We start from the raw sequence: 12,320 nt of genomic DNA, 5'->3' as shown, positions 1-12,320 counted from the left end.
AGCATGTGGAAACCAGGCCTCTGCTGAAGAGCCCTGGGCTGCTGGGTTGCTGGCTGGCAAAGGTGGTGTGGCTTGGCTTGTCCCACATGCAGCCTTGCCCTTAGTGTTTCATCCCACTGTCAAACACCATAACCATCTCAGCATCCAGTTTGTTTTTGTTTTTTTTTTTGTTTTTCATTTTTTTCTTTGGTTTGGTTTGGTTTGTCTTGTGGTGCTGGGGAAGGAACCCAGGGCCTCACACGTTCTGGGCAAGTGCTCTACCACTGAGCTATACCCCAGACCTTCCAGTGTCCATTTGTATTCCTTTAAAGCACTTGAGGGCTTGACTGTATAGTAGAAATACTATTTTAGACTAAAAATATGATCTGTGTACAGATATTTGATATACTGTTAAGTAAATTTTCTAATTTCACATACACTTGTTTTTAGGCTCCTCTCAAATACTGCTATTGAAGAAAAAAATCTGACACCATCGAGCCAAAGATGCCTTTTTTTGGGGGGGGGGAGGGGGCTGTTTTATGTTGTTCAGAGATTGGAAAGAATGCTGCAGAGTGCTTCCTGAGTGCACACAGTTCCATGGTAGACACCAGATGCCAGCTGAAGGTGTGCGTGATCTTCCTATCACAAGGGGAGGACGGGGAGGGCAGGAGGAGAGTTGGTCTTCAGTACACTTTGGCTGACTTAAAACATGTGCCTTTTGGTGTGTTTTGTTTGTCACTGCTACAAAACGGAAAGGAAACAGGACAACTCAAGTCTTTAGAAAGGTCATTTTATTAACCCCTGTGCATACTTTAGAGATACCATAAATCAGTGACTTGACTGTTCTGAGCACACACTCCAACTAGCCCTAGCCAGTTGATGCTGAAGCAGCCCTGTCTGCAGTACAGGGACAGCGCACGGCATGAGGACCAGCCCCCTGAGTCCCGGGGTGTCTCCCTGGGGTGTCTCCCTGGGGAGGTCTCGGTGCACTGTGGCACATTTAGTACAAATCAGATGAATGTAAATATCTCTTTGTAAATCATTTATTTCACTCTGTTTCATCCAGGTCAGCAATCAGATTGTGGCATGCTGGGTAACTGGAAAAAATGATAATAAAAAGTAAGTTTAAATAGATCATGGGTATTTGTTTTCTCATTTGCTGGTTTGGTCAGCTGTTGTTACTGAAGCTTTGGAAAAAAAGGTTTCTGTTGCTAAAAATTTGAAAATTACATGTTAGCCAACATTATTAAAAATTTGTGCCTCGCTCCTTCCACCAGAGACCAAACAAAGCCCCTTTTGTTTATGAGTATCAGACTATGCACTGACATGCTTTGCTTCTGAACACAGCCTGGATTCCAGGCCTGTGTATACCCGTACCCACGGACAGTTGACATTATGTCAGCATGTCAAAACTATTTGTCAGTAGACTGACCTGACATTATGGTGGGCAAAAGTTGTGTGTGTGGAATTAGGATCATACAAACAAGCTTCTGTTTCCTGCAGTTGCTTTGTAACATACTTTGATGTATTTTCACAAAGATGTGTCACTACATGCTGGAAGGCAGGATCCATGCTATTGAGGCCTTGTTTCTAAGATTTTTGTGCTTGTTAGTACAGTGGAGAGCCAAGGGTTAGGAAAGTGTTGAGCACCATACCCTGGTGATTACCACTGAGCTTGCACACAAGTTCACGCCACACTGGGTATGTCGGAGTGTCTGCCTAGGTCTGCAGTGCCTTCCATGGAAGATGACCAGCTACAGTGCCGTACAATAAGGAGGCAGCTATCTCCGGCAGTCCTAGAACTGTAGTTCCCACTGGGCCAGGATGATGGAGCACAGGCCAGGGCCCACTCAGCCCTAGTGGCTTGAGCTAGAATCCAAGAGAGGACTCTGCTGCCTGGTGGAAGGATTTCTCAGTTGGGAGCCTGAGTGAGACATAGCGGAAATATCCCCCCGCCCCCTTTTAATGTCATGTGTGCATTTCAGGTAGATGTTACCGTGTGGGAGTAGCATGGTGTGAGTGTTAATGAACTGTTTGTTGTATGAGCAGAATCATTTCCACATAGGGAATGCAGGCAGGGCTGTGGCAAGTGGCAAGGCAGGACAGACAGCATGAGGTTAGTGATGAGTAACTTCTCAGAGCCCAGGGGAGCTTTGTTCTCAGACTCTTCCAGAGGGGACCTGGGACACCTGTCAGCTACCAAAGCTTGCTGTCAAATGAACCAGCAGACAGAGGGTCTCCATTAGAGCTGAGACCAGCCAACTGAGCAATCTGATACTGGGTCTGAAAGTGACTGGTTGGGATACCCTCCCCAGTCTCTGAGGATAGCCAGATAGCATCAGCTGCCTTGTATACTAGATCCCTAGGCACACATGGGTTTGCCACCTAAAAGAGTAGGTGACTGAAGAAGGGTCAGCACAAACCATGATATGTTTCAGAAGACAGAAGTGAATAAACTTCGGCAGAAAATCCTGTGGCAGAGGATGGAGCTTTGCAGCAGGGTTGCTATGAGCTCAGCTCCAGGTAATGCATTTCTCAGTCTCTCAGTGCCTGCAACTTCAAGGCCGGCTAGTAATGTGCTATCACTGGACTTCCTGTTCATTCCTGCTGCCCTTCTGACTGGAGACAACCTCTTGAGGTGACAGCATGTGAGACAAAACAGGATCACAAGCCATCTGCTCTTAGAGAAAAGAGGTTGTCACTCTGCAATGGGCATTCGGGTGTGCTTCGGGTAAACATGCTGTTTCTTGACTGCTGCACACATCCTGCTCAAGTCTTGTACTCTGGTGCCGCGGTAAGTATTGGCCTGAGTGTATCACTGCCACATTGTCTACTGGAGTAACATTCTTCAGTGCTGCCTCATCTTTTCACACAGTTACCCAGAGACACAAACAGTGGTAATCTGCCTAATCTGCCATCACGTGTCCCGGGTGTTGCTGATGTGTATTTCTGTCGTCAGCAGCATAGCCACTGTGGTCTCAGTCCAGGAGGGAACGTGGATGTCTAGGCAGTGTTCTCAGTTTGGAACCACACCTTGAGCTTTTCTGCCTCCTTACCAGTTACTATGACCCCTGTGGCCCTTCAGGATCTGTGACTGCCCTAGGAACAGGAATTATCTCTCTGCTCTCTCAGCTACAACCTGATGTTACTGACCCACATGCTTGTCACTTTTAACTCCTACCATAGCATCTCCCCCAAACCTTGGGTTTTGTGGCTAATTTATTTCTGAAGTTTACTTCAAACTTGGTGTTTTAAGAAGTGAGTTGCATGGGGTGGCCCAGACCGTTGCCCAGTTGACCATGCTTTAGGGCCCCTAGCCCTTTCTGCTGCTGGGTTAGATTCTTGCTTTGTAGCCTGGCCTGCTATTTCCATTTGTTTCTTTTTGTTTTTGTTGAGGCAGGGTTTCTCACTGTGTAGCCCAGGCAGGTTTCACCAGACTCCTAAATGACTGCCCCATGGATCTCTGTGCCCTCTAACCCCAGTGTCTTGTAGCCCTTCAAATCAACATTCTTTCTGGCTTTCTCTCTGCACATTACCCATGTAGCCAGGTCCCAAGCACTGTGTTCCTATGCCTCTAGCAGTAGGCATCTACTTTCAAGAGTGGGCACTTTCTCAAGTTTGCTCTGAGGTAGGTGCCAGAGGTATACTCAGGCTCCAGGCTCCTCGAGCTTTGCTGTGGGCTACTCACCCCGCTCCACTTTCCCACCACATCACACCTGTGAGCTGCATTCTTTCATCTGCGTGGGAACATATGAAATGATTTCTCTCTAGTGGCCCTGTGATCCTGCTGTTGACAGTGACACTATGAAGTTCAGTGGCACTTGGACTGGGCTCCAAATGGGACCCTACCCTGTACTAGACGTGCAGAGCTAAGGTCTGAGCCTAGGCATGTACAGATCCTACCATGATTCTCAAGGCCTGCTTTAGTACATCCATGAAGAACTGAGCAGCTGTCATGACAGCATGTTAAAGGGCAAGATAGGAGGCAACCCAGGATGGATCAACCCACACAGGGAGAAGGAAAAGTACCCTGTTTGTGCATTGCAGACCTTAGTGGGTTGTGGCAATAAAGGACATCTTGCTTAGCAAGTGATAATGCCTACCAAGCTCAGCAGTGCCCCCAGACTCTAGAGCAGTCTCCCCAACACAGACTGGAGCTTCTGCCAGGAACCACGAAGAGTCTGACCACTGCCAGTCGTGAACCAAGGCAAGAAGTCACAAGTCACCATAGGCCAGCACTGACCCCTTGCTGGTCACCTGTCTGGGCTTCTGGAGACAGCTGTGGTTCTCTTCCATGGATGACCTGGCTGTGCTGCCTGTGCAGAGCCAGAGCAGAGCTTCCTTGCAGGCCAGGGTACCTACACCCTTGCAGGACAAGCACTTTCTCTGCACAGGTGCAGGTGTCTTTTATGGGAATCATATTTCCATGGGAAATGAATTTTAAGAATTCCCAAAGGACAGACAGTGTCACCAACAGCAGAGAGTGGAGCCTCTGGCTGCCTTGTGTTTGAAAGTGTTAAAAATGAAGACAACATTGACATTTGGGGTTGTAATGTGACGGAATTACAGTCTTTTAAAGGCAAGAACCACTTATCTCCACTGCATGTAATATTCAGTGTTTTGTTCACTTGTCTAATTGGATTAAAATATTTAGCTCCCTTTTAAAACTTGATTGTGAATTTATATTGCAAAATGTAATGTCTAACTCAGAAAGCAGTAAGAGGAGCAAATGCATCTGAAGCAATATAAAATTCAACAGTTTTCATCTACTATTGCTATTCTGAAGGTATTCGAACAGGGGAGCTGTTAGAACAGGCCTGTTAGATGAACCTGGTCTACCCTTCGTATTGGTGACAACAGAGTGCTAGATGAACAACTAAGCTAAGTGCGTGCTGTTTCAGGGTTGTAGACCTTTGTGTTGGAAATGCAGCCTGGGGTCTTATGTCATTCTCGAAAACACCCAGCAGCAGGGAGTTAATGACATCTTAGCTGCATATGTTCAAGCTGATTTTTAAAAATATGCAAGTCACTTTGGTTGACAGTGTCTTGTACACAGTTTTGAAAGAATCAGGGCAAACTTTAACAGAGTCAGTTTTTATTTGAAAAATATTTTCTGGGAATGTATCAGTGTTTATTTTTGAGACTGACAATTCGGGTGAAAATCAGGATAAAAACAAAAAAACAACAATTTGGTTGAAATCAAATTGTTTGTTTTCATCTATTTAGAATTCTTTCCAAAAAATCCTGGTTCAGGAGGAGGCTTTGTAAATTATTTTATTTGGTGTATTTTCTGTTCTATTCATAAGACACCATCTGTCTTGCAGGTAGTTAACTGTGTGTGGGGTCTGAAGTCAGCTAGGCAAAGCCCCTGGGCTCTAGGAAGGACAAAATAAGAGTGACCAACTCTAGGTCCCCACTTTGGCTACCAACTCCTACCAGCCAGTGAGTCTGGTCCAGCCTCATCGAGCTGGCCATCTCCAGCCTCTGTCCTGTGTCTGCTTCTAGTCACAAGCAGGCCTCTCCTCCCCTCCCCAGAATCTGTGTCTCATGCTTGTTTTCAGTTCTACTCAATGAGCCCTTTGATGTAATGAGATAATGCCGATGATCTTGAATATAATCACATATGGCTGCTGGATCCGTGCACAACTTTAAATCAAATTAGAAAGTACATTCGCTGCCAAGAATGCTTAAAAGTCATAGGGCCAACTGATTAACCACTGACACGGCAGCTTCCGACTCTGTTTTCTAAACTGTGAGTGATTCATAAGAAGGGACTCAAAGGGAATCCCTCCCCAGACTGAGCACTGAGGACAGCCTGCTCAGGGCGACAGCTATTGGAGGGTGCCAGGCAGCTGAGACTGGAGTCTTTACCCAGGGAGTAACTCACACTCATCTTGAGGGAGCAAACAGATCTCCCCAGAGACAGACCTTTTCTGTTCTGTTTCCTTTCTCCCAACCCATTCTCCCCAAGAGTGGACTCCGATTTCCTCACCAGCTGGCCCCACCCTTCCTGGCCAGATGTTAGAGTCTCAGCTTGGGCTACTTACTGACCCGGACCCTGCTCCACGCTGTCAAGCCTTGCCCAGTACTCCTGGAACCCACGGCCCTCACCCACAAGCCACTTCCACACTATCACCATGGCAGTTCTGGCCTCCCCAGCTAGGCAAGTCTGCCAAGGAGAGAGAGCAGATAGCTGCTGCGGTCCTCACATCAGGCTGGGAGAGAACTCAGGGGCTGCTGCCAGGGCAAGACCAAGCCAGTCTGGTCATGTCCACACAGGTAATCATTTGATGGCCTTCTAAAGGCATTTTTCTCAAAGCTCCTCCCAGTGTGAACCAGAAAGTTAGAGAAGCCACCATTTTCAGCCAGGCTTGAATTAGGAGCTTACTACAGACCAGGGAGAGCATCACCCTGCACCCTGGACAGTGACTTTCCTTCCACATATCAGTTATGTAAACTCTGCAGCCAGAAGTGGCATTGGCACATAGTCCCACAGGACCAAGACTGATTTCCTCCATGGGCAAGAGGCTGCATGTGACTCAAATCTAAACAGAAGCAATTTAGAATAATCAAGGCTTAGAAACAAGGCACTTCCTGTTGGAACCTACCATTCTTGCTCTGCACAGGCCAGGGCTTAGGACATAGAGCCAATCTGAGAGACGTGACTAAGCTCCAAGGCAGCTGTCTGGGTCAGGAAATGCTCATTTTCTTTTGGGTACTGAGCAGACAGAGATTTTCAGAGTTTGACATGCAGAATTAAGCTATTATGCTTAATTTATCCAGGCTGAGAAAATGGAAGCCTTCATCCACGCCATTGCTACATGGACACAAAGCTGGCTGTAAGCCTCAGATACCCAGCAGTCCAGCCAGGGACAGATCAAGGCACTGTCATCCCCTCCAGAGCCCTCAGGAGCCGCTTCCCCAACCAGATACAAAGTTGAGCATTGGCCTGCTTACTTCAAGGGTTCCTTTAAGAACTCACTTTACAATTCATGCTTATTATGTGGCAAAAAATGCATCACAGAGGTCCAAGGCCACCAAGTGCCAACACATGAAGACCAATGTAAACACTTGTGCCAAAAGAGTAGACTCTGGGTTTAGAGACTGAGCACAGAGCTTGTAAAACCTCTCTAGCTGCTCACAACATTTGCAACAGGGAGCCAACATTACCTCTGCCAAATTTCTTTCACCCTAGGCATCTTAAAATAATTGTCCCTCAGTAGAAGGATAGATAAGGAAACTGGTACATTTACACTATGGAATACTACTCAGCTATTAAAAACAAGGAATTCCCGAAATCTGTGGACAAATGGGTTGAACAAGAAATGATCATAATGAGTGAGTTAACCCAGAAGCAGAAAGAGTCAAATGGTATATACTCACTTATATCTGGACACTAACCCAAGGGGCACGTCCTATGAAAGTCTTCACTTACCAGGAAAGTGGGACAGAGGGGAGGACATCCTATTGGGACTTTAGGTGAGACAAGCATGGGAGAATGGGGAAATAGAAGGATCCAGAGGGTCCTAGAAACCTACAAGAAGAATATGACAGGCAGATCTGGGCCCAGGGGTCCAGGCTCAAACTATGGCACCAGCCAAGGACAATACATGCAGTAAACTTTGAACCCCTGCCCAGATCTAGCCAATGGACAGGACATTCTCCACAGTTGAGTGAAGAGTGGGGACTGACTTTCACATGAACTCTGGTGCCCCACTTTTGACCATGGGGAGACCTGGTGGCACTCAGAGGAGGATAAGGATAGCAGGCTACCAAGAAGAGACTTGATACCCTATGAGCATATACAGGGGGAGGAAGTCCCCCTCAGGAACAGTCATAGGGGAGGGGAGTAGGGGGAAAGCGGGAGGGAGAGAGGAATGGGAGGATACAAGGGATGGGATAACAATTGAGATGTAATATGAATAAATTAATAAAATATTTTTAAAAAATAAAAAAATTCCCAGGACAGAATTTCAATATAGAAAGCCCTTCAGAAATGCTCCAGACAGGCCATTATCAGGGAGCAAGGGACAGACAAGTAATTTCTATTGTCAGTGGCAAAGGAAGACAGACTTATTCCTGGAATATTGTTTTTTAAATGAATTCTGAGCAGCTCCTGCAATGAATTTGGCAATTCTCAGGCTTTTAAAACTCAGACAAGGGCTTCTAAACATCTCTGCTCTGTGTTAAGATCTGTGTGTGCCACAAAGAAGGCAGATGATAAGTCCAAAGGCAAAGTCACATGACAAGAAGGACTGAAGTCCGGGGGGATGGGGGGAACTCATTCATGCCATGGATCCCGGCCTTCACTGCCTGCCACAGGAACCCAGTCACCAAAGATGGCTCTGGTAATTGTGGGCTTTGATTAAGCAGATCTCCCTCAGACCTGTCCAGAGGCCTAGGTGATGACCACAGTCAAGCTCCTGAGCTGAGAGCTGACTCAGCACTGGGCAGTCAAGATGGTCCTGTCACTGCTGGCTCCATGGGACCTTCTCAGGAAGGGGAGAGGGTGACCTCAAGTGTGGGGCATTCCAGCCTAAGTCCCTGAGATCCCAGTGGGCATACCACTGCCCTAATGTGCCCAGTTCATAATTCCCATGGTTCAGATGAAGACAGAAGAGCCATGGCTGACTTGGCCAAGGTCTTATTGGAGTTTGTGCTGGCTACAGGTCCAAACTAAGTGTATCTTTCTGAATTACCCCAATGGCTTATAAATGGAGGCTCCTGGGTCCTGCTTCCAGTTGTGTCTTGGACTGTCAGGTGTCGCCAGAATCTGTGTGTGAGGGTGTTTACACACAGTCCAGTCAGTGTATGGTCAGACCTTACTGGTCTGTACCCCTTTAGCCCTCCATTGCATACTTCTGCCATTGCATGAGCCCTCTAACCCCACCCCCCCCCCTGTCCAGTTTGGCCCCTTCACAACTGTGAACTCCAAGCAATGTACCGAGGGACTTAAGAGGCTAGTTCCCAGACAGGTCAGGGTTAGCAGCTCAGGGCCATTATCATTTGCTTTCCAATGGATGCCTCCCCACTAATCACTGCAAGCTCATGCTATGTAAAATCCCTTAGAGCCTCACAGCACCTGGGTGCAATCCTAATTAAAAGCAAGGGCCAACCACAAGTCCAACAGCACCTCCTTATCTTCACAAATTGCTTGAGGGGGGCAAAAACCCCACAGCCTCTCTGATTTGAGGAGAAGCTGTTGAGAAGAACAGTAGTTTCATGTCAGCCATCCAACTCACCTGGGCTCTTTTCCGCCATTATCTAACCTGAATGGGGACAGCTTGGGCTCTGGAGTCAGACTTAGGTTCCATTTGCTGTGCCCCTATTTGCTAGCTGAATATGCTTGTTTGAGCCTCAGTTTCCCTATCTGCAAAATGGAGACAATAATATCAATCCTGCTGGCTTGCTTAACTGGACAAAGTGAGTGCATGTTCTAGACAGCGGACTACTGCATCCGCTTGCACTTAGGACCTGCATCTGGGAACACCTCTTCCTTCTATGGTTAAAGTTCCCCAATCCTCAGGGGCAGGTCACAGCTGCCTCCTTCACATGTTGGGCCTAACCACTGCCATCCCCTAACAGCCCCCCATACCCCATCCCCTACCAAACCTGGATTTCTGTCTTCCCTACCAGTGTTCTGTATGGTATGGCTGCCTTTGGCGGGCCTGGGTGATACATGTGTCTGAGTCTGGTGGAAGACAAGCCTCAGCTTACACATTTTCAGGCTCACTACATTGGCAAGCCCTCTCTCCCAGCCTATGACCTGACCTATGTCAGCAGGGATTTGGGCATGTGACATCGTGCAGCCTAGAATGGGGGCAGGAGAGGGACCATGTGTGCTGCTTGCTGCACTATCGTTGAGCTCTAGTGGGTTTTGTGTACACTCCTACCTGGTCTGGGGCTGCCCTGAGCCTGGCCCACAGTGAATTCCCACCTTACCTGGGCTCGCAGCCGGTCCACTTCCTCTGACAGGTTCTGTCGCTCCAGGAGAAGCTGATTCTGCTTGTTGAGCAGCTGCACCAGCTGCTGCGCTGTGGCCTGGCCATGCTTATCAAGCTGCCTGAGTCTGCAGAAAGGAAGTGGAGATGGGCTCTGAGAGCTGGTTGCTTTGGAGAACACAGGGCACGACGAGCACTGTTAACTCCATCAGGTCTATGTTACTGTTCATTCCAGGGCTGTGACAAAAACATTTGAGGGAGATATGGCTATGTGCTCACAAGTTTCAGCCCATGATTGCTTAGCTGTATCACTTTGGGTCTCTGGCAAGGCAGCTTTCTTGTTTAGGCTATGAGGGAAAGGAAGTCCTCACTTCAAGGAGAACTGCCATTCAAGATTAGACTCCCAATAACCCAACTTCCTCCTGCTCAGCTGACCTTAAAGTTCCAGCACCTCCATGTGGTGTAGGACCTGGGAACAAAGCCTTCAAACAGGAGCCACTGAGGGATAGCGAAGACGGAAACTTGACTGTGGCTGAGAGGAGTTCCTGAAAGAGTATGGAGGTGCAAGGGCAGGGCAGGCGCTTGGCAAGGCACTAGGTAAACTGGATTACCTTCCAGCAAATGACAAGGGAGGCGGCAGCCCCCTCAGCATGTTTTCTATTAGAAAACAAACAGGAAGGTTGGGTATAGAAGAAGAACTGGAGCCTCAGACTCACAAACAGATTTAAACAACAACAACAAAAACAAATGAGGGACCTAAATCCTGCATTGTCCACATGGAAGCCCCTGTGGCTGGGGCAGACTGCAGCCTTGGCTGTGAATGCTTGAGGCGCCAGAAACACTGAACTCAGGACTTTCCATTATTAATCCGTGTCAGTCATAGGCTACTGCACTGCTGACCAGATGTCTTCAGAGATCCTAAATTTGTCACTTTGCTGATCGGCTCTCCTCCCTAGACTTGCTAATTCACTCCAGCCATTATCCTCATCTGCCCACAGACGACAGTCGCTAGCACATGTGCCCATGGAAGGCAGCTTTGGGTTAAATTTAGAGTAAAGCTGCCACCAAAAGCTTCTCTGGAAAGAGAGGTGAAGAGCAGTCTTCCTCAGCCAGACTCCTGCACCTGACAGTGCCTGCATGCAGCTGCTGACCTGGAGCCACCTCACTCCAGGCTCTTCTCAGGTAGTGCTTTCAGTGGGTTCCAGCACAGGCAGCGGTCGGAGCCACACACCAAGGTGCTGCTTACAGCCGGAACATTTTGTTTACTAAAAATGGGATAGTGTCTGGCCTCAAGCAAAACACATTTCTCGAAACTTGGCAACAGTCTAGCATTTTATGACACAGACAGGCACACACTCTGATTGTAGAGCAGGGTGTGACCTGCCCCCATCAACCTTTCTTTCCACACCCTGGATTTGGCTAGAGCTATTGATTCAGAGTCCAGCACTGTCACCTCTTGCAAATACTTAGTGAGCTCCCTGCTTTCAGTCACACCAAGGGCAGGGTGCTTCTCTGCTGGAGCATCCCACCGTGCTGGCATGAGGACCACGAGGACAAAGCCTGCCCTGTGCATGCAGTGACCCCTCCTCTTGCCTCCACGGTCCTCTGCTGTTGTTTAGAGGATGGAAGGGCCAAGGGGCCCAGCTAAGCTTCCTCCAAAGTGGCCCCATCAAACCTGGGCAATGGTTCTTGCCTGTGCTGTAGCACCCTTCCTGTACCCTTGGAAAAGGAGAAGTCGAGATTTCTGGTAAAGCCATAGGCAGTGCAGCACTGGGATGCCCACATGCCTCTATTCCAACGTCTTGCTGCAGGGCAGGAGTTTCTGGGGCATCAGACGCCATGCTAAGGAGACAGACTGCCTGAAGCCTGTGTGGACTGCCTTGCCTGGGAGTACTGTTGCCTAAACAATCTGCTGACACATATATGCACCCCCTTTCTTTGGAGCCCCTGCTTTGATGGAGCCCCTGGATTGGCTACCACAGAGCCACTGACAGACAGCCTTTTCCCCCCTTGAGAAGCAGTTAACTGTTCCATGCTCCAGTCAGTAAGAAGCTCCCAGGGTTAGTGTTAACTGTATAACCCACCCAAGGTGGCTTCCCTCAGACTGAGTCCTCCTCCTGCTAAGAACAAGTGGGACAGGACCATGTTGTTTATAAACCAATCTGCAAGCCTGAGGTGGGGGCGCAGTTCATGGGAGGCAAGAGAAGCCAAGTGCTGGCTAACAGGTCCTTCCCACAGCAGCACCCAGTTGGGAGGGGCTAAATCCTGATCCCCACCCCACCATGGCAGGAGGCACTCCTCCACCCAAGCCTTTCTCTGTGGCTCAGGCTGGCCTCAAGCTCACTGGCTTGGTGTCACGCCGTGTTCCTGCCTGTGCCCCACCTCACACAGTAGCTGTTA

At 48.4% G+C, this 12,320-nt stretch overlaps 2 protein-coding genes across 3 annotated transcripts in view; one reads left to right on the top strand and one right to left on the bottom strand.

The window, feature by feature from the left end:
- Adss2 (adenylosuccinate synthase 2) overlaps window positions 1-12,320 on the top strand; it is an 832,666-nt gene that overhangs the window by 748,330 nt on the left and 72,016 nt on the right. The window lies entirely within an intron of this gene.
- Sdccag8 (SHH signaling and ciliogenesis regulator SDCCAG8) overlaps window positions 940-12,320 on the bottom strand; it is a 202,186-nt gene continuing 190,805 nt past the window's right edge. For both annotated transcript variants that reach the window (XM_051147966.1, XM_051147965.1), the window contains 2 exons: window positions 9,922-10,048; window positions 940-1,076 (listed from right to left, as the gene is read on the bottom strand). In XM_051147966.1, the coding sequence (XP_051003923.1) occupies window positions 1,047-1,076; window positions 9,922-10,048 (157 nt within the window). In that variant the 3' untranslated portion in view covers window positions 940-1,046. The remainder of the gene's footprint in view (window positions 1,077-9,921; window positions 10,049-12,320) is intronic.

The sequence above is a fragment of the Acomys russatus genome, chromosome 6 (genome assembly GCF_903995435.1).
Source record: "Acomys russatus chromosome 6, mAcoRus1.1, whole genome shotgun sequence".
In the NCBI taxonomy this organism is placed as follows: domain Eukaryota; kingdom Metazoa; phylum Chordata; class Mammalia; order Rodentia; family Muridae; genus Acomys; species Acomys russatus.
The sequence above is the reverse complement of the archived record's forward strand: the minus strand, read 5'-3'. Positions and strand labels throughout refer to the sequence as shown.